Here is a 21,912-nt window from a genome sequence, read left to right on the forward strand (position 1 = left end):
TTTATCCCTGTCTTGTTTAATGTTATTTTTTTTCAATTCTTCTAGTAACTTCGAGGGGTTATACTAGATTCACCGTATTAGTAGATGAGCTCACGGGGCTCAAGCCTGACGACGTTGCTAACATTAAACATAGCAAGAGCCGTGCTTCGCAGAATCTACCACCGGTTCGGAAACGCGACCCACTGAGAAGATCCGACGAGAAATTCAGTGGGCTGTGTGTGTGGGTTAATTTACTCGCCGAGCCCTACGTCGCAAGCGACGGGTTCGACGAGAACGATGACCGGAGCTTGAGGTACCTAAAAGCATCGTTAGTGGATCGGGATTCAATGTTCAATGTTATAACTTCTCAGTGAACACAGAAAAGAATATGAATATATTAGCTACAGCGAAGACAGTCCATTGCAATTGTTTTAAACTGCATTACATGAAATCTAATATGTATTTATTATGTATTCGAAAGAAGATTGGAGAAAAGTGGCGTTCGTCTATCTATATATAAATAGATGTCGATGTGTGTGTATAATACAGCATGCTTTATTGTACACAAATATAAAATAAACACAAATGCAAAACTTCAAATATGAAAGTGCAGTCGGCGTTGTGATCGCTAAGAATGATCGCTTCCAGGCAGCCATCAGGTGGATAAGAATTATCTAAGAAAAGGAATCAACTGCGGTTTACTTGTTGATTGAAAATATCTTTATGTAGTTTTTTTTTTTCGGGCCGGGGGCCGAACCTCATATGAGGTCCCCGCGCCTAGGGGGCGCGCGGGGTATGTGGGACTCAACGATCTGCAGGTGTCGAGAGCAGACCGCGGGCCCAAGGAATTTTAGGGCCTACCCACTAAACGACTCCCCTGCACTCTTACACCCGACGTCCAATCTCCGTCCGGGGTCAAAACCCGGTCAGAGTAGGGGGGTTCCCGCTGTCAACACTACAACCAGACACGCGGCGTCAGCGCCACCCCGAGGACGCCCGACCGACGGGTCGTCGAGGTGTGGACTTCACTTAAGGTGAATTTTGCCGCGCTTTCGCTGTTTGAATGTCAATAAAACAGCGGTGACAGAGATGAATAAATATGAAGTTGTAATAGTAGTAGTTTAATTTTTCCAAATGGAAAAGCAAAGGCACCATACAGCCTAATATTTTATATATATTTTTTTAATGAAATGTGATATTATGAAATGAAATGAAATCAGATGATATAATATGGGATATTTTTATGAAAAATGATAATATGGAGTGTAATGAAATGAAGTATTTGAGACATTAATCATATGGGATGAAACACAGCACTGTGTCCATAAACATCGCAAATTTTTTTCGCGGCTTGCGTTGCATTTTTACCTTTTTTGTAGTAAAATTTTAAAATATATCGAATTTCTTCATTAGATTCACTCATCTTGACAGTACGAAAGATATATAAAAATCACACATTTTCCTAATTTGAATTTGGAATTATGTATCTTCTTTAAAATTTTAACTTTTAATGATACCAAAACCAGCCAGATACAAATAGTATAGCCAAAGAGATTTTATTACAAGTTCATACATACTATAATGCGAAAAGACTGTTCCCCAACCTATTATATATAGAAATTAATTTTGTAACAACTTCATACACTTTACTAAGATTATATTTCATCCCATATCATATCATCTCATTTCATTTAATTTCATCCCAGTTGATTAATGTCTCAAATTAATCATCTTCATTTCATTTCACTCCATATTATCATTTTTCATAAAAATAAGAATATAAATTGAAATAAGACATGACCTAAAGGTCTTAGTTACCAGGTCATAAAATACCTTAAAAAAAACTGTACTTTTATGCTATTAGAATACAATGAGAGTGATTTCAGCAGTATACACATTGGAACTACTATTGGTGACACACTAGCACGACAGCGGGCCAGGTCTATCCTCGTCATCGTCTACACAGACCGTTTTTTTTTTTCTTTCTTCCTACCTAAGCTGATAGCCTTGAGAGGCTATATCAGCGGAACCTTAACTAGTAGGTGAGCTCACGGGGCTCAAACCTGACGACGTTGCTAGCGCGAACCCTAGCAAGAGCCGTGCTTCGCAGAATCTACCACCGGATCGGAAACGCGACCCACTGAGAAGATCCGGCGAGAAACTCAGTGGGCTGTGTCTGAGGGTATAGACCGTGACATTTCGCCTCCAACCCTGTCATTTTGCATAATGATAATGTTGAAAAGAATGATGTGAATAAGCCTTTACGATCTACGTTACATTCGACACGCGTCCAACGATAAGGGATTTCGACGTCCTTTATTAGTTCCATGGTCGTTTTCCAAATGCGTTTTTAATCTCCCTCGATAGATAACACGAATACTTCGAAATTGTCATTCGATTATGTAACATTACCATCGCCTGCACTGTATACCGGTACGGTACCAGGATACTTTTCAATTTGACCACGCACTTCTAAATCTTACTATCGAAATAAATAACAAAAAATCTGGGAAAACCTCCTTATATTAAACTTAAGTTTTTAAGCTATTGCATAGATTTTATCGCGGGCTTTGAGCGCGTCGACCGAATCATGAAATTCCGTAACGAAAAAAACCTTACACCCCTCACTCCGCCTACCATGTAGCTCGCGTTTAACACATTTACACGTTGCGCTTGAGTAGTGTTTGTGAATAAGCGCGTGGCGTGACGTCACACTGCATGCGCATCATGAAATTATTGATTTCTTTTTGTTTTAGATATTTGATTTTTTTAAATTTTGTACCAGTGGTTGGATTCTTTGCCTATGCCGACTTCTTGAACTAATTTATACTTTTTTATTTGCATAGATGGGTGGACGAGCTCACGACCCACCTGATGTTAAGTGGTTACTGGAGCCCAGATACATTTACAACTTTTTTTCTTTGTTTTATTGCATAGATGGGTGAACGAGCTCACGGCCCACCTGATGTTAAGTGGTTACTGGAGCCCAGATACATTTACAATTTCTTTTTTTTGTTTGTTTTATTGCATAGATGGGTGAACGAGCTCAGGGCCCACCTGATGTTAAGTGGTTACTGGAGCCCAGATATATTTACAACTTATTAAAGTTTAATATAGCGTGGTCTTGTTTTATTATTGTTTCAATATTAAATTATCATTGTCTAATTATAATTGCATAAGTTGATAAAGAATGCTATGCAATAGCTTTACCGCGGCAGTTCCCGAGTGCCACGCGTTTTTTTAACAGAATGTTTGTGCAAAGCAATATAAAATAGGGGGGCTAAAAATAGTGTTATATTAAACGAATTAGCTAAACGAATTCTTTTTTATTTATATTTTTCTTCTACATTTATGAAAGTACAATAATTAATATGCTACGTTATTACTGCAAATTTCTACGAGTTGAAAGCATTTAAATATTCTATTTGACTAACACTTATTTAGAATTATTAAATATGTGTCAATTCAAACATTCAAACATTCAAAAGAAATAAAGAGTAAATTAAACAAAATTCACCCCAATCGGTTATTTGAAAATAAAGCTACTATCTAATTATAGATTGGCTTATAGTTGAAGTTGAGTTAAATACCTCAACTTCAACTATATACATTCTTGTTCTTTTAACCATATCTATTTTCATAATTTTATAATAAAAAAACAAGGGTAAGGTTAAATAAATTTATTTGCTCAGATATTAAAAAAATAATTATCATTGTGAGAATATTTGTCAACGTAGCGAACTACACTAAGTTCTAACGATATATTATTTTATATTTTAATATAATATTAGGTACATAACATGTTGATGTCTGTAAATCTCATGAGCTCTCAACTAGCTCACAAACGTGATCTCAAAGATCCGATTTCTGAAAAAAAAAGTAAATAGATCAATTAACAATTAGTTTAATAACATACATTATGGAGATCGTGACATCCGAGTCAAGGACTCTTGAGGATCTTATGGGTTCAGTTTGGAATAGTAAGATCGTGTATGCTAAAGAAATTACTTCTGATACTAATCCGATACTTGTCTCAATTTTGGACTCCGATGAGCAGGCAGTGCTGTGTGCGCCGTGAACTCTCCTACTTAAACTTAAACTCCTCGCTAAAAGTAAAACTAGATGGAGTAGAGACAGTTAGCATCTTTTGAAGCACAGTTCAATCTTCCCGAGTACAATGTACGTGCAAGTGACGTGAAATGTCCCGTGTTTAAAGGTTTGAAAAGGTTTATACTCTATTCCACCAGCTCACCGTCCTCGTCGAGCGAATTAACCCAGAGACACAGCCCACTGAGTTTCTCACCGGATCTTCTCGGTGGTAAATTCTGCGAAGAACTGCTCTTGCTAGGGTCAGTGTTAGCAACACTCCGGTTTGAGCCCCGCGAGCTCACCTACATGTTAGGACGAAGCTGAAATAGCCTCTCAAGACTATCAGCATAGGTAGGAGAAAAAAAAAACTATTCCAATTACGAAGTCCCTTTTGACACTTCTTAGAACGTAACTCTTCACGTTTCGCATACTTTGAAATAATAATAATTATTTTTTGGTTCATGGTCGTAAACATTATTTAAAAAATACACAATCAATCTAATCATTATAAAATTAATTAACACACAAAATAACATAATAATAACATCTGTCTCATGGAAATTCGTAATTGGAATAGAGTATAGTTGCATTCATTCAACTATACTGGTCTACAAATATAGTGGTCTTGTGAGCCCGCACAGGTACCACCGCCCTGCCCATTTCTTTCGTGAAGCAGTAATGCGTTTCGGTCTGAAGGGTGAGGGGGGCGGGGGTTCTACTATAGAACTGAAACTCAGGTCAGGTCTACAGCTAAGCGACGGCATTCACATTATTCCTGTCTATGGGCTCCGGTAAACACTTAACAACACCAGGACAGTGAGCTTTTTAAGACGTCTAAGCATTAAAAAATAGCTTCGAAATGCGATATCTACCCTACACCGATATATACACCCCAAAGATATTGAAACTTCACTTCAAAATACAAAACCTTAAGTATCGTATAACTTAAAACGCGCGTTGCACGACTTTTTTGTTGAGACTATCGCGGGATCGAAACCGGACGCGAACTTTGCTATATTTCCATTCCCGGAACGTCGCGCTCAGCGCCATGAGGCGACCAGCGCGGCGTCAGCCGTACGTACGTACCCTCGCGCAGAGCCCGAAGTGTCCCAGCAGAATGGGTCCCTCGGAGAAGGTGGTGCGAAGGTTAATTGAAGTTATCCGAGTGCCGGGTAACGATATTTCATAGTACCTTAAAAATGTTACATCAGGAACAACTTTAACCATAGCAATGAAACGTTTTTTTGAGTTGGAGATCACAGATTAACCAGAAGCAGAGCGCGTTGCGAGACCTCACGGGTTAGTACCACAATCCTGCCTGTCTTTGCTGCAAAGTTCTCATGTGTTCCGGTCTAAAAAGACATATCGCTATTATAAAGACTTCAGATTCATGTTGCGACCACATAATGTCAAGCAAGCCGTGAACTCATCCATTTACTTAAATAAATAAATGCCTTACAAGACTAACATTCGTCCTTTGGGTCCTGAAATTTCTGTTTAGTATGTATGCCATACCCATAACCCAGGTGAAGATGACAGCTTGCGGCCGTTTAATATAGAAGATTTATCATCACAAGAACCTACCTTACTCTCCAATTGTAAGCGTTATCCACTGGAACATAGAACTCTGGTTCGTTCAGCAATATGTACTTCTGAAGGTCCCTGAACCCCTCGTCCGACGACCCGTTCACGGGGTACAAATTGACTTTACTGCTTGAAGCAACACTCTGAGCAGCACGCGACAGACTTCGCCCCACCAGCACCACTTTCAAGTCCCTATCGTTTTGATCTTTCATAAACAATTTGACATTTAAATTTTGTTCTGGGTAGTTTTTCAAATTTTTCGTGACCACGCAAGCTATCAACTTTTCTTCACATGTGAAATCGCAATGGAACAACCTTATAAAGCGATGTTCAGACTGGGCTGCATCTGAAGGATTGACCTTCAGACACGACCCTCCTGTGAAACTGTCATCTAGGTACAACTCTAAGCATTCTAGCTCGCCAGGGACACAAGCTAGCGCGTACTGAGTCTTATCTACGGGCTTATTTATTTTTAAAGTGACAGTTGAATGGCTCGAAGAATTCACCGCGTTTTCTTTGACATCATAAAGTCTTGAAGCCTTCGCATTCGACTTCGAGGAGATCTGCAGTTTCCTCTTTATATCTTTAGAGCCGTTATCGGTATCGTCAAATTTCTCATCAGAAATAACATTGTCATCGTCATCTGTGAATTCGTCTATTGGTACATCGTCCCGCGCGTCGTCTGGTAGGTCCATACTCCTCACAGCCTCATCATCGTTTAAAAGTTTCCTCATTTTTTTCAGAGCGTCAGGGTCTTTCAGGAGATCATTTTTCGACATTCGTAAGATGTGCGGTAAAGCAGAGATGAAGTAGCCGTGGGCCCCGTGAGTTGAGTTCGGTTGGTACTGCATATGTCGCAGGTTGTACCACGGAACTGGACCAAGAACCTATATTTTTCAGTAAATATAATTTTGTATTACAACTAAACGTCTATAAAAGAGCATTGAGACTTCAATCTTTTGTCTTGATGTTGCCAGCCTTCTTAATGTTGCAAACATCTAACCATAGTCACAAAATATAATAAAATACTGAAAGAGGAGTTTATTGGGAGACAAACAATAATGAAATTATTGATATTGGTACTGGTAATATGTATTATAAATATTACTGGTGGTAGGACGTTTTGTGAGTCCGCACGGGTAGGTAGCACCGCCCTGCCTAATTCTGCCGTGAAGCAGTAATGCGTTTAGGTTTGAAGGGTGGGGCAATCGTTGCACTGTAAAAACTGAGACCTCAAAACTCACATCAATAAGGTGGGTGACGGCATTTACGTTGTACATGTCTATGGGCTTCGGTAACCACTTAAAACCAGGTGGACTGTGAGCTCGTCCACCAAAATATGCAAAAAAAACAAACCTTATACAGATCAACATCTCTCTCACCTCTCCATACAATCTTCGTTTTAATCCTTGCCCTCTGCAAAAGGAAGTTCGAAATGGTAATTCGCAAGGGAGCCTCGTGTTCAGATACGGCCAGATGGTGCCCCACAGCGCCCTGTCCCTGAGCAAGAACTGGCGGTACGTGTCCACGCCCTCCGTCATAGCCACTCTATTGATGTTGCAGTCTTCCAGACTCATGGCCTCGTGTGACCAGGCCGGAGCGAATATAGCCATGGAACAGCCATATTTATGTGCTATTTTGACGGCCTGTAGATTAACAACTAGTCGTTTAGTACAAAAGGATAATATCGTTTTTACCATCGCCCCAGCAGCATCGGAACAGAGTCTATTTGTACTTTTAGCAACTGTTTCATTAGACACACAGTTCGTTAGAGTGAATTCCCTTTTGGAGTGTTTCCTGGGTGCTATGATATTGCTATCGTCAAACGGAGTGACAAAAGAGTTCATAACGGCACAGAATAGCTTCACTAAGTCCCTTTTCTTAAGCATTGTTTATGATTATAAGCAATAAGTGATTCGACCTTTCAAGACCATAATAATATGAAAAAGTGAAAATGTTATTGTGACAGAGCGATGATAATCGTGTCATTTAGGTAGGTAGGAGCTTGCGGAGACCAGTGCCATTTATGCACATTTATTTCCGGAACAACAGCATGACTATACTATTATCATTCAAGACAATCCAACAGTTTATTTATTCAAATAAATGTGAATGACAAAACAGCATGACTTAGAAACAGTGCTTCATATAGCAACTGCTGCAAAAAGATCTTTTGTCTGTGCTCTGCAGACCTGTTTCTGCTAAGTGTGTCATTAATTTATTCATTTCTTATTTTTAATGTACATATTGCTATATACAAAAAAGAGCAATCCCTGAGTTGCCCTAAGAAAAATTTTTTTAACAAAGTTTTATGTCTGGTATTTTTGTCTCTTTTCCTTGGGGTCTCCGCTTCCCCTATCCTGCACCTTCTACCTGGCTACCTAACACACTTAGATAATTTACTTGAAATGTACAGTATGAGGAACAGAAATGACAGGCAAACTTATAGCTCCATTATTGAGAAATTTATTACCGATTGTGTATTCAACTGTCCCCCGCCATAGAAGTTCCTGCCCCACACATCGATCCCGATGTAGAGGTCTGTGAGTCGATCTCCCGCCTCCACGGCGCTAGAGGACACGTTCGCTTCTGACCACGAGTAATTCGTGAATATGCCGTCGCAGGCGTCGAAGAACGGCCTGAGAGATCCAGTTTAGCAAGCGTCACATTTACGTATGTGGTAAAAACTAACCAGATTTTTTATTACTGAGCAAAATTAAGTAGAAGCTTCTAATTTAGTAAGTAAGGGTGTTAGGTACCAAGAAATCATCCACTTTGAGACATGAGGTTGAAGCCCCAAATGTGTTATAGCTCATGCTAACTTTTAAATTGGAACGCATCAGTGCTTCGTGATAAAAATAGCCAAATTGGAACATTTCGCTTTACCAGTAATCACGCAAATTTATGAAATTTTTACGAGTACATTTTTAATTGCTTATTTAAAAGGACTATCTCAAGGCCCTCCTGATGTTATGTGGTTATCGAAGTCCATAGACATCGACAATATAAATTCCTCCACCCACCTTGACATTATTATGAATTCTGAGTCTCATTTTTTAGAGTACAACAGCCGCCCCACCCTTCAAACCCAAACGCATTACAGCTTCGCGGCAGAAATAGGCTGGGCAGCGGTGCCCACCTGTGCGGGCTCACAAAATGCCTTAACACCAGTAATTACACACTTTAGAATTTTTGAGGTTTTGATTTTTATTAGCCTGCTATTCGTTCGACGTGGAAGCCATTCGTAAACACTTGTATAGTACGTATTTCATTAGAAAAAGTTGTACCTGTTGGCGGGATTTGAACACCGACACAGTCGGATCGCTCGATACGAATGCACCGGGCGTCTTATCATGTACCTAGGCCACAACGACTTTAATATTTTAATTAATACGATATTTTAATAAACGATATTCTTTAATTGTGGAAGTCGCTCCTAAACGTATGTCTAGTGTGTATTTGCTTAGAAACATTGATCGATTTGAATCCCGGAGTGGGCACATCGCTCGATACAAATATACCGGTCGCTTACTCTTCAATCCACCAGTGTTTCTTTTCGTAAATGTGTTGTAATGTACGCGCAAGCATACTTTTGTTATATTGCGTGCAGTGAATAAATTAGGTTTTTTATCGATCAAAATAGTAAGATGACATTGATGATGTGCTTTTCAAAAAAACAAATACTAAGTAAATAGGGTACTTTTTTTTTAAATACTATCAACTAACCTATTCTTATGATTGAGACCATTCTGCCAGATTAATGTCCCTTGTATCGTCACACTGTCGTACCAGATCAGCACCGGATCGTCCAGTTCTTGGTGCAGAATTCGATGGAAATAACGGACAAAGTCCAGTAACATCTCCGGTTTGGCTATCTACAAGAAGAAAATGTTATTTTTAAAGACATAGATCATTAGAAGTACCAGACCTCACACATTACGAAACGGATTTATGTAGTTACTGATCATACCATGGGTTAATCATCTAAATAACCTTCTTACTTGATTCTCTATATTGAGAAGCCATCCATCAAACTTAAGGACCTTGGCGACGGAGACCAGAGCACTGGCGAAATATCGGTACACTGCTTCCGAGGCCAGCATTTTATTCCAAAACGCAACCCCATCGTTCCACTCCGTTATCACTGTACCTGCAATCGAAAACGTTAGTGTCAATCGTCCTATGTCTAAGTTGGGTTTTTTTACCTATTCTAGTGACCTCAAAGGGTCATACTAGATTTACCGGGTGAGTTCACGGAGCTCTAACCTGGCGAAGTTGCTAACATTAGCCCTAGCAAGAGCAGTGCTTCGCAGAATCTACCACCGGATCGGAAACGCGACCCACTGAGAAGATCCAACGAGAAACTCAGCGGGCTGCGTCTGAGGGTTAATTTACTCGCCAAACCCTTCGTCGCAAGCAACGGTTTCGACGAGAACGGTGACCGGTGCTTGTGGTACCCAAAAGCACCGATAGTGGATCCCGAGGATCCGAAACGATGTGAGGCTTTGTTAATGTACGAGTAAGAACCACCATTCTGCCTATAACTGTCGCGATGCAGTGCGTGCCAGTTTGAAGGGTACGATAGACCTGTCTGGGCGGCCTCAAATAGCACCGTTCCACTAATAGAATGAATTTAATTTCACGTCGAAACAAACCGATAACTTTGACGCCGTGCGCGTGGCCAACATTGATCCAGCTCAAAGGGGGTATCGTTATGAGATGATGACTAAAATAACAGAAGATATCGACAGCTGCCCAGTTGTAGAAAGTGTAGGCATGGTGACACCCCGTGCCGTCTACGGTACTGAAAGAAAAGTTAATACAAATGAGATTAGAGGGTTTGACTATCAGCGATGCGATCTAGTATGATAGTGGCCCCGTATACATCATTACTTCGCAGAAATGGACTAAACAGAAGTGCCAACTTTTTGCCTACTTAATCTTTTTTTTTCGGGCAGATGGCCAAACCTCCGACGAGTTTTCCGTGCCTAGATGGCACGCGGTGCATATGGGACTTCACGGTCTGCTGTCTGTTGTTGGGTGCAGACCGCGGGCCCAGGATATTTTAGGCTTTACCGCATCAAACGACTCTCCTTGCACCCAACGTCAGAGTAGGATGGTTCGGGCGGTAACCTAAGAAGTTATTCCAATTACGCGCGGACAAGTAGATGAACTCGCAGGGCTCAATTTGACAGAACTTGCTACCCCTAGAAAGAGGAGTGCTTCGCAGTATCTATCACCGCGGCATCGGATCATAATCGAGAAGATTCGGCGAGAAACTTAATGGGTTATATCGATGGTTACACGTCGAAGACTTCGTCGAAAAAAATACGTTTTTGGAACTTTTGCTGAAATTTGACGGAAATTACTGTTTTGCTCAAAGTGCTAAAATTATTAGGATTATGGAATTGGAATTGTTAAAACGGCCGTAAATTTTCTGACAATTACCTGTCATCGTGGTACCCGTTTGCCATATCATGACAAACTAAAGTTTTCGGTGTTTTTTTTTTATCGTGTCGCAATGTTTCGTTTTCCGTATCCGGGTTGAAATGACAGAAGTCTTCCGTTGTTTGGATTTGGAAAGAGGCTATTGTTGAATGAGGTTTACTTTTGTTTACCTCTGTGTTTTTTATCAGTGCTTTACTATGCGGAGTCATCTCTTTACACAAGGTGCTCCAAGCTGGAGGGTCCTCCAAAAATGATATTAATTCTTCATAACTATCGAGCGGTTTGCAGGTTAATTCACTGTCTGTTGAAATTGTTTTACTATTCATTTTTACTTCCTAAACAATTGCACACCACTACTTTAATATACAATAGAAAACAGTTATATATATACTAATTAATTACAATTAAAAATAATATTCGTCCCTCAGTATTAAGTCAAATCACAATTGTAGGTTATGTTTTGTTTACGTCCGCTTCTATCAGCTGACTAACTTTGACAATCAAAACAGCGCGTAATTTCAAACGAATGCAATTTATTAATTTAATAAATTTATTATCAATCGTAAAAACTAGGTTGCAGTAACATGTCAAGGCTGTAATTGCTTCATCAACTCAATTATTAGTACCCCTTTATCCAATAAAATTCAACAATGCGTTTGAAATATATACCACAAAACATTTAATCAATTTTTATTTTTATTCAAAAGTAAGATTTTATTAGCTAACTAGCTGACCCGGCAGACTTCGTAGTGCCTCAATCGATAAATAAAAGACCTAAGCTTTTGTACAAAATAAACTTAAAACAAACAAAAGGAATCCGTCCGACGGGGGACACATCAAAGGAAAAACAAAATTGTTATTTTCATTTAATTCCGAGTATTTTCATATTTATCTGCCTTTTAAACCTTCTCTGGACTTCCACAAATAATTCAAGACTAAAATTAGCCAAATCCGTCCAGCCTTTCTCGAGTTTTAGCGAGACTAACGAACAGTAATCATTTTTATATATATAGATAGATTTCAAAAATATGGGTAATATGTTCAATGAGTGGACAATTAAAGTCGATTTTTTATTCTTTAATTCAACGTTTTTCGATAAATACATATTAGTTTCTCAGCTTCGGAAAAAGTAACAGAACTTATTTTGAACCTAATATAATATATTGGGTATATTATGAGCACACATAAATTAAACGCTAAAAGAATGCACTTTGGAATTACATACTTTTAGTCAATAAATTATTAAACAACGGAATTTTTTATTCTGCGGTACTATTTTGCCCTATTTACTTCGATAAGCAAACGGAAATTCGACGATATCACAATTATTCAATTGACCCCAATTTCTGTGTTCTATTAAAATTAAATAAACAAATTATAAATACTATAAATTATTTAAGTTTTACATTAGCCTAGTGAAATACGGCCATACTTTATTTTGAGTGTAGCTCTTAAATAATTAGCTCGTGATTTTCGGTAAACATTCATTAGATAAAAGTGTTTGCACGCCATGTAGTGTATATACTTTGGTAGTGGTGTATGGTACTAACAAATCTACCCTCAAATTGGAAGTAATAATTATAAAAAGATATTTTACCGTCTACCGGCTAACCCGGATGAATTCGATACTTCAGAATCGCTGCTTAACAAAATTATCTCTAATGCCATTCAAACTTCATAAACTACTAGCTGTATCCATCCGCTTCGCTGAGCATTTAAAATTAACATTATTATTTCTCGCCCCTACAAAGATTCTCATCTTGAACGCCCCCGCAACTGGTGTAGGGAGTCCAACACTCATATAAATATTAGCCTATCCATTAATTACATGTATTTTTTACATGGATACCAAGTTATAAGTCAATCGGATGCATGGTTTAGTAATTATAACGGTACATCCGTAAAAACCACGGTAGATTTATATATTAGTATAGATTATTAAACATAAATTCATAGAACAAATTTAAGTAATACCTATTGTATCATCTACAATCAAATTATGTTATTTAAATAAAACGGTTGATTAAAACCGCATTTAGTTGCAGAAGTACTTAACGAAACTTTGGTTGGGTTGTTACCTATTAAGCGTACATTATGAATAAGACCATCGTTATCCGGCTTATTTGTATTTGTTTTACTTGAGTTTACGTGTTAATAGGATAATAGAACTTATGGTATTACGCAATTTGGCAGCTCACCGTACATAAAAAGCTAAGTGTTAATGTCATTCCTCGGTTTCAATTTCAGATTAAATTCTAATTAGTACCGTACATATCTGAGATTCTATGAAAATGAACTTATGCTCATAATTCCTACCGACTTGAAGATGTCAATTCATTCAGATTTGTCAATGTCATCCATAGGTTTTGGTCAAAGCTAGGGTAAACACTAAACAGTTTCTGCATTACAACTACAACATTTAATTTATATAAAATCTTATTAAATTTGCAGGATACATATAAAATAAGTTAGAGAAATCGTACCACACTTACTTAAAACACATGATAACCTATAAATAAAACAATTATGTGCACAGAGAGATATCTAAAGTAACATTAAAGACATTAAAAGTTTGATTTATATAATCAGATCTAAATAAGTACCATTCTGATGTACGTAAACCTTTACTTTTATTATAAGCGGTAACACTATCCAAATGCCCAAATGTTCATTGAAAAACCGGTGAGTATCCTTTTTAAAGATCAAATATTGTTTTGCTTGCAACGTGTACTGTGCGCCTAAATATTTACTCTGTAAAATATTTAAAATAACATTACTTGTAGTGAGCTTGTAAGTTTTATAAATAAGAAATAAAATTTGACATTATTTAGGTGAAACACATTGGGTATTTTAATCAATTTTATTAAAATCATCTAAATGATTTCCTATTGTCAAACAGACTACTGCAACTACGGCTGAGCACTTGTGTAACAACAGTACTATGTTTAGTGGCAATTATAAATTTCTTTTCATTCTACGGAAAATACAATTACTCTCATATAAATCCACAAGACATACCCAATCAATTGTATAAAGAAATAGCTTCAAACATAGTTTTGAAAAAGTCGAAACCAGACTGTGAGTTTGAGAATATTTTGAAAAGTACAAAAACTACAGACAGCTGGGATGCGCCGAAGAAGAATGAAAACTTCAAAGCCAACAATATTGTTAACGGTAGCTATGTTCCTGAAGAATGCAACCCAATGTTCAGTGTGGCCGTGATAGTTACATACAGGAACAGACAAAAACACCTGGATGTCTTTCTACCATACATGCACAACTTTTTGAGGAAGCAACAATTGCATTATAAGTGAGTAGAAAATATAATTATTATGTTTTATTATGAACTAAGCACACATCTTGGGTAACAAATCAGTTGAATGTATGCCTAAATTGTTTATATTGATAATTTCTATATTTATACACTTAGCAATCCTTTTATTAAAAGGAAAACAAATACCCTGACTAATACATTACAATAATGAAGATTTTAGATGAGGATTGAAACACTTGATCTAATCCAAATATTTTTGGCCAAATCGCTGTACTATAAATATGTACCTAACACATATATGTACATGAACAATTTCCTTGCAGAAGGAAATATTTCTCTAGATCAGAAAAGTAGTGGTGCCGTTGACATCATGTTGTTTTAGATCTCGAATAACTTACCAGTAGTAGAACCACAAACTCGTCTACCTATGTACACTGTAAAAACACCTAAAAGCTATGATTACGTAAACAAAATGTGTCTATGAGTAATTGCCATTCAGGTTATGTCAGTTGGGTGTTGTTAATTGTCATATTTATGGCAATATACTAGCTTATGCCTTATGGATCTTTCTGATGTCTTTTGGGTGCTGTTGGACACTGCCAATACTAACACTCGCAGGAGCTAAAGCATATGTCACTGTACTGGTCAAACTTGTCAAAGTGTTTGATGTGACACTTAGCTCATAGCCACTGTCATAGTACACTGAGTTTCTCGTAAGATCTTAGTGGGAATAATTGCTTTCAACTTTTAGGCCTCCATCAGCTGCGCTCATGTAGTTTCTAACAAAGTCTTCCCTCCCACCTCGGCCCTCAAACTCGTCTCTCTGTCTGGGTCATCTCTTGGCCACAAGCATGCTAAAACTAAACTAATAACATTTTTTATTTTCAGCTATTTTCCCATAAACTTGGTTTAGTAAAAAAACAATAAAATGTGTCAGAAAACCAAGAAATGATTATCGTTAGTAAATGTTCAATATAAATTTGTAGATTAGATAAGATATCCTGCAATTAAAGGCCGGTTTATGACTTTCTGTAAAAGTTTGATTGAGCGATTAGACTTTCCATTGTATTTAGTGTTAGAATTATGATTTGATTTGTACTGTATCATTATCTTGTAAGACAAAACCGCACTAGATCTTAGTTTGAATTTAAAATGTGTATTCAGATGGTGAAAGGAGGGACTTCAACTGTCCTATTTTATATCTCATACATTATATACCTTGTACAAAGATTTACCTTGTACTATTTAACTTTGAAATTAACTCAAAAATTTCGAAACCATATTGGCTCAGCTCTATGTCCCATAGATCCCCCCTCTATGTCCCATAGTACCCCATATGGAGGTAGAGCAATACTTTGAAGTTGTAAGAAGTGACTATCAGTGGACAGTGACCTCGCCATACTACTGGCATTTCTTCTCAGCGTCTGTCGCCATTTACTAATGACTGAGATATTGAAACAGAAATCATTTTAGATTATAAAATTTATAAAATAATTTCACACCATCATCTGTCACTATCGGACCTGAATGTGGTGGTAAATATTCGGGTTGTAGCAATATGAATAAATGAGGCAAGTTCATTATTCTCAGAATTTGCAATAAACTCCATTGTTTCTTATCAAATTACCTTAATTATGTATAAACCCGATAAATATTTTTCCAGAATATACTTAATTGAACAAGAAGATAAAAAACCATGGAACAAAGGCTTGCTTTACAATATCGGTGCCAAAAGGGCCATAGCCGAAAAATTCCCCTGCCTCATATTGCACGATGTGGATCTTCTACCATTAGATGAAAGCAATCTCTATGCCTGCCTGAACAACCCGCGACACATGAGCGCCAGCATAGACAAGTTCAGATACGTCCTGACTTACGATTATCTAGTCGGTGGAGTGTTGGCGATAACGGCGGACCAGTTCGTGAAGGTTAATGGGTTTTCTAACAGATTCGAAGGATGGGGCGGAGAAGATGATGACTTTTACGAAAGACTGTCTGCGCACGGATTCAACGTTGTGAGGTGAGTCGGAATTTGTGGCCGATTTGTCTCGTCACCTACAACCTAGCAGAAAAAAATTCAAACCGTCAAGCAGGTGCTGAGTTGGAATCAATCCAACTCAGCACCTGCCGTGACACGTCAGCCGCCAAGCAGTCATTTCTTTTGATTCAAGGGTCGGACAGCCCATACACAATACCATTGAGACAGACCTCACGTACCACGGAAATGAGCGGTGGTCACGTAGTGATGTCTATGAGCTCCCGTGACCACTTCACACTGCGTGGACCATGAGTTTTATCACCCACCTACTTACTAAATTAATACTTTTACCTTGGATTGGATTTCTGCAGAGGAGACTATGATCAATATAATAAATGTCTTTGCTAAATCTTGAAGTCACAATTTGAACAATGCATAACGCGAAACAATGCAAACTTTATGATGATGAATAGAATGAATGTTTCAGGTTCCCACCTCGCATGTCGCGATATACCATGTTGGTTCACCCTCAGGAGCCAAAGAACTCGAGAAGACATCAAATTATGGCCGAAAATCTCCATACGAAAAGTCACGACGGCTACGACTCCGTGCACTACCAGACTGTAGACGAAAGACAACAGAAACTGTTCACCCAACTGCGAGTCAAGTTATGATAATAGTTTTACATAATCGTAAATAGATAAATAAGTTAATGCGCGCACGAAGTGGCGGGAATACATTCAACTTTAAAATAAATATGTAACGGGGTTCGTGGTGATGCGTAACGCGAAATCCTTAAAAGGGGCGCAAATCAATAATTACTTTTTTTTCCTACCTATGCTGATAGCCTTGAGACGCTATTTCAGCTTCGCCTTGTGCAAAATGCACAAATGTGGTAAAATGACACAAAGCTGCTGGACGTAACTTCTCGGGATCCTCCAAAAAGTCCACTGAAAAAATCTCTGTAAATGATCACCATTTTACTGAGATTATATGTCATCCCATATCATATCATCTCATTTCATTTTATTACATTCCAGTTGATTAATGTCTCAAATTAATCATCTTCATTTCTTTTCACTCCTTAATATCATTTTTTTATAAAAATAAGAATATAAATTAAAACATGACAGTGAGACATCAAGACATGACCTAAAGGTCCTAGTTACCAGGTCATAAAATCACTTTAAAAAAAAGCAGTTTGGTTGTAGTGCGGGGTCAATGCCCCCTTGACACGTGCGATGCGCGCGAACTGCCCCGCTTGCAATACGACCGACGTAACTTGGCGAGTCCGAACTTCGCGCAGAAGGCTGCGCACAAACGTTTTTAGGAACCAAATGGTGGTATGAGCAACGTGCGCGGGGCGGAGGTCTAGGCTAGGGATTGACTCTATGTAAACTCAATCGTCCCTTTATTCAATCAAATATCGCAATCGATTTTTATCGATTTGGAATTTATTGATTTTTGTTTATATGATATACTGAATCAAATAGATTTACAAACATATTAAATGTTTAAACGAGATTTCGACTTTATATAAAAAAAAAACGAATAACATTTTATTTTCTTGGTTGAAAGACATGATTTAGTTAAATATTAGTTAGTTATATACGACTACTACAATAGGGACTGTTTGTGAATATTTTAAACCTCTTAAAAAATGGAACATAAATATATATTTTTATTTCAATTTCAACCATTTTGAAAATTAATCGATTAAACAATATCCTCAGACACGCATATTGTACATCCCTTTTTCTTGACATCGTTTATATTCGTGCATATTCGGTAATTCTCGGCATGCGGTAATGCATCTCAGTTACACGTTAGCATTGGTGTCGTGTTCGTGTCGCTATCTCTGTCTTGAGTACGGGCGGTTACAAAAGGTTTCATTGATCGTTGTTATTTGTTATTATTTTACTGTTAAGTTTTGTTTAGTGTTAAGTTTTTTGTTTAGTTTTAAGTTTGTTTTAGTATAAAGTGTCCCTCGGTATTTATATTATTTCGCAACAAAGATGCCACCAAAGCATAATAGTGTTTTAAATCGTCAGGCGAGAAAAAATATTTTTGATTTAACTCAGTATTTTAAAAAAAGAAAAAGAAGAAGGCGTAAAAGACGTTGACAAAGTTTTTTTAAAAGTTGCTAGCGCAACTGGTGTGTCGCAACGCACAGTACAGCGGATCGCAACTGAAGGCAATATTTCGGGCTTACTTTCGGTATTCCGCACGCCTGGCAAGAAAAGGTCTAAATCAAAGCCTATTACTGATATTGACAATTTTGACCAAGGTGTAATTAAAAGATGCATACACAAGTTCCACCATACCGAAAAAGAAATGCCAACAATAAATAAATTATTAGCGAAACTCAAACAAGACGTGAATTTTCAAGGAGCTAAAACGAGCTTACAGGCTATTGTTAAAAACTTGGGTTTCAAGTGGCGAAAGACCGAAACCAATAGAAAGATCCTTATAGAGAAGACCGACATTCGCCTAAAGAGGATATTGTACTTTAAAGCAATAAAAAAATACAGGCATGAAGGGCGACCAATCGTATACACTGACGAGTCTTATGCCCACTCATCTCATACAAAAAGTAAGGCATGGTCAGATGGTTCCGCTAAAGGACTAAAGTGTCCTATATCAAAAGGTCAGAGGATAGTTATGTTGCACGCTGGATCAGAAGCAGGATTTGTTCCGAATACCCTGCTGATGTTCAAATCTGGGAACAAAACTGGAGACTATCATGATGACATGAATTTTTCAAACTATGAGAAATGGTTACGGACTAAATTGATTCCAAATTTGAGCCCTAACTCGGTGGTTGTTATCGATAACGCTCCATACCACAACAACATTTTGAATCCTGCCCCTACATCCAATGACAAGAAAGCAAAAATGGAATCGTGGTTAGCAGAAAAGGGTATACCATATGAAAAAGACATGCGTAAACCGCGACTTTATGATTTAATAAAAAAAAACAAAGACGGGCATAAACAATACGTGATAGACGAAATGTTTAAAAAATACAACCATGATTCGATTACCGCCTTATCATCCAGATTTAAACCCCATCGAGATGGCGTGGGCTGCTATTAAAGGGCACGTAGCGGCTAAAAACGTCGGCTGGAACATAACCCGGACAATGGAGCTCATCCAAGAAAAAGTAAATTTAATGGGTCAGGAACAAGGGAGTGCTCTATGCAGAAAAGTGCAAAAGGTCGAAGATGAATATACGCAGAGCGATCATATTATTGACGAAATGACGGAACAATTCATCATTAATACAGGTTCAGACTCAGAAAATGAATCTGAAAGTGAGAGCGACGACAATTACGATGACGAACCTATATGCCTAGTACCTCACAAAGGACGCAAGAGGCAGATGACTTTATGTTAGGCATTTCCACCTTCAGCGATAGTGATAGTGAATAGCAAAACGTTTGACTGTAAATACTATTCCGTGTGATTGTGATGAAAATCTACTACTATCGAAAGGTGAGTGAATCCTTAATTTATTACGTTATTTTTATAGATTTGTGTCTCATAGCGTTATGATATTCATTTTATTTGTACTTGGTCCCTGTATAAGGAAATTTTAACTCGTATTTTAATTTTAAAAAATGAATGCCATTATCACTTTTTTTACGAGTGTACATGCGCGAAAGTTCACCTGCGGCTATATTCAGGCTCGCCAAGTTACGTCGGTCGTATTGTACATTGCGCAGTTCCGCCGTATGAACGAGCATTTTAATGCTTAGTTTATGAAACAGTACCGTTTCCCAGACACTGGGCGATTAACAAGGTACCATTATTGAAACGTGATAAACCCATTAAGGTATGATAATAAAGCCACTCACATAACTAGTGTTTCCCATTTGAGATTGCTATCGACTAGTGTTGCAGTTAATCGAAATTGTCTCGCATTCATTAATCAAAATATAAATTATGAATTTATTTTCAATTTTTACAAATATGTTATTGTACCTATATCATTTATTTTCAGTTGATATTAAGATGATAAAAGCACCTTATTGATGCTAAAAAAAAATTATACTGATGTACATACTTAATCAAATTTACTTACATTACTTGTGGTACGACTACATTGCTTTATTATTTTTAACATAAAACCATATTAAATTTGTGAACATGAAATGAGATATATTTATTCTTGTGAAATTTGAGGCTACAATCATTTGCGTAATTAATACTTTCCAATGCCAACAGCTTTAAATATAGTCACCTCTAGTAGTATTTTATAGAGGAATAGAGGAGTTGCAAAAATTAACCCAAAAATACGTGGCGAAGTCATCGTGACCTGCAGGATAACACGCCCGGTGCGTTTGTGCCGAGCGATGCGACGGAGTCGGTGTTCGAATCCCGCATATATAATTATGCATACCATGCACCCCACGCTTTTTTTACAATAAAATCTTTTTTTCTTACATTATTTTTAATTCAAATTTATTAAAATTTATTTTCTATATTGGTAATTTATTTTAAACTATTATTTAATTTTAATTTTTTCATTATTTTTTTTTATTTTTTTTTTTATTTTTTTTTAGTATTGAATTGTCATCGGTCCTTAATAAGTATACCAAATTTCTAGTTAATTCGACGTTTTGAAGGGGGTCAAAATCATGTTCAAAGATTCCATAACATACTATAATACATACGTCGGAAGCTAATAAAAGCATATTAAAATGTTCACGAGTGACCACCACAAGGAAGAAATAACATCATGTAAAAAATCAAACCTGCAAAATTATAATTTGCATAGTTACTTGTGGTAAGACGTCTTGTAAGCCTGCACGGGTAGGTACCACCGCCCTGCCTATTTCTGCCGTAAAGTAGTCAGTTTGAAGGGCGGGGCAGCCGTTGTAACTATATAAGACCTTAGAACTTATATCTCATGGTGGGTGGCAGCATTTACGTTGTAGATGTCTATGGGCTCCAGTAACCACTTAACATCAGGTGGGCTGTGAGCTCGTCCACCAAACTAAGCAATAAAAATAAAAATAAAAAAATACTAGAGACCGAAACTTTTTGTTTGTATTTCTGTTGTATACGTTCATTATTCAAATCCTTTATAGTAAATTGTTCGATTAAATATTATTAAAAATCTTATTAATTATACAATATTTCAAAATACATTATAAATTATTATTTATTATAACACGGATCAATGTATTTGCTTGCCGCTGACGGCGGTATCCGCGTCGAATCAGCCGACCTTGTTTTGTCGTTTATAATGTAAATTATAAATTAAAGACAATAGAAAAGTGAAAAGAGATTACATATTACAATTTAAACTGATTCTGTTAGATTTTACTCTAAGTCCAAATATTACAGAAGATAAATCTTGTACCGTTATAAGATAAGATATATGATGCTTCAATGCACCTATTTTTTTATAAATACAAGAAAAATGCCTTATGACATTTTTTTTTTAATAAAACGTAATTTTTTAATGTAATATGATTTTTTTATTCGTTCGTTATCTCCGAAATTACCGTTTAGTATACAGAAAGTGAAAATCGTTATACACAAAATATTTTTT

The 21,912-nt window shown here is 37.3% G+C and overlaps 2 protein-coding genes across 2 annotated transcripts; one reads left to right on the forward strand and one right to left on the reverse strand.

The window, feature by feature from the left end:
• Window positions 1-3,644: 3,644 nt before the first annotated feature.
• LOC101738110 (uncharacterized) lies at window positions 3,645-11,597 on the reverse strand. Its single transcript, XM_004921962.5, has 9 exons — window positions 11,101-11,597; window positions 10,308-10,456; window positions 9,654-9,802; window positions 9,379-9,527; window positions 8,126-8,291; window positions 7,035-7,298; window positions 5,653-6,539; window positions 5,155-5,260; window positions 3,645-3,846 (listed from the first exon to the last, which is right to left on the reverse strand). Exons 1-9 carry the CDS (start codon window positions 11,424-11,426, stop codon window positions 3,832-3,834), a joined length of 2,211 nt encoding a protein of 736 aa, XP_004922019.1. The 5' UTR covers window positions 11,427-11,597; the 3' UTR covers window positions 3,645-3,831.
• A 1,836-nt stretch (window positions 11,598-13,433) lies between these two features.
• Window positions 13,434-21,828, forward strand: LOC101737980 (beta-1,4-N-acetylgalactosaminyltransferase bre-4). Its single transcript, XM_021348318.3, has 4 exons — window positions 13,434-13,782; window positions 14,000-14,410; window positions 16,038-16,394; window positions 16,840-21,828. Exons 1-4 carry the CDS (start codon window positions 13,757-13,759, stop codon window positions 17,024-17,026), a joined length of 981 nt encoding a protein of 326 aa, XP_021203993.1. The 5' UTR covers window positions 13,434-13,756; the 3' UTR covers window positions 17,027-21,828.
• The last annotated feature ends 84 nt before the right edge of the window (window positions 21,829-21,912 follow it).

Source organism: Bombyx mori, chromosome 17, assembly GCF_030269925.1.
Source record: "Bombyx mori chromosome 17, ASM3026992v2".
Lineage (NCBI taxonomy): Eukaryota > Metazoa > Arthropoda > Insecta > Lepidoptera > Bombycidae > Bombyx > Bombyx mori.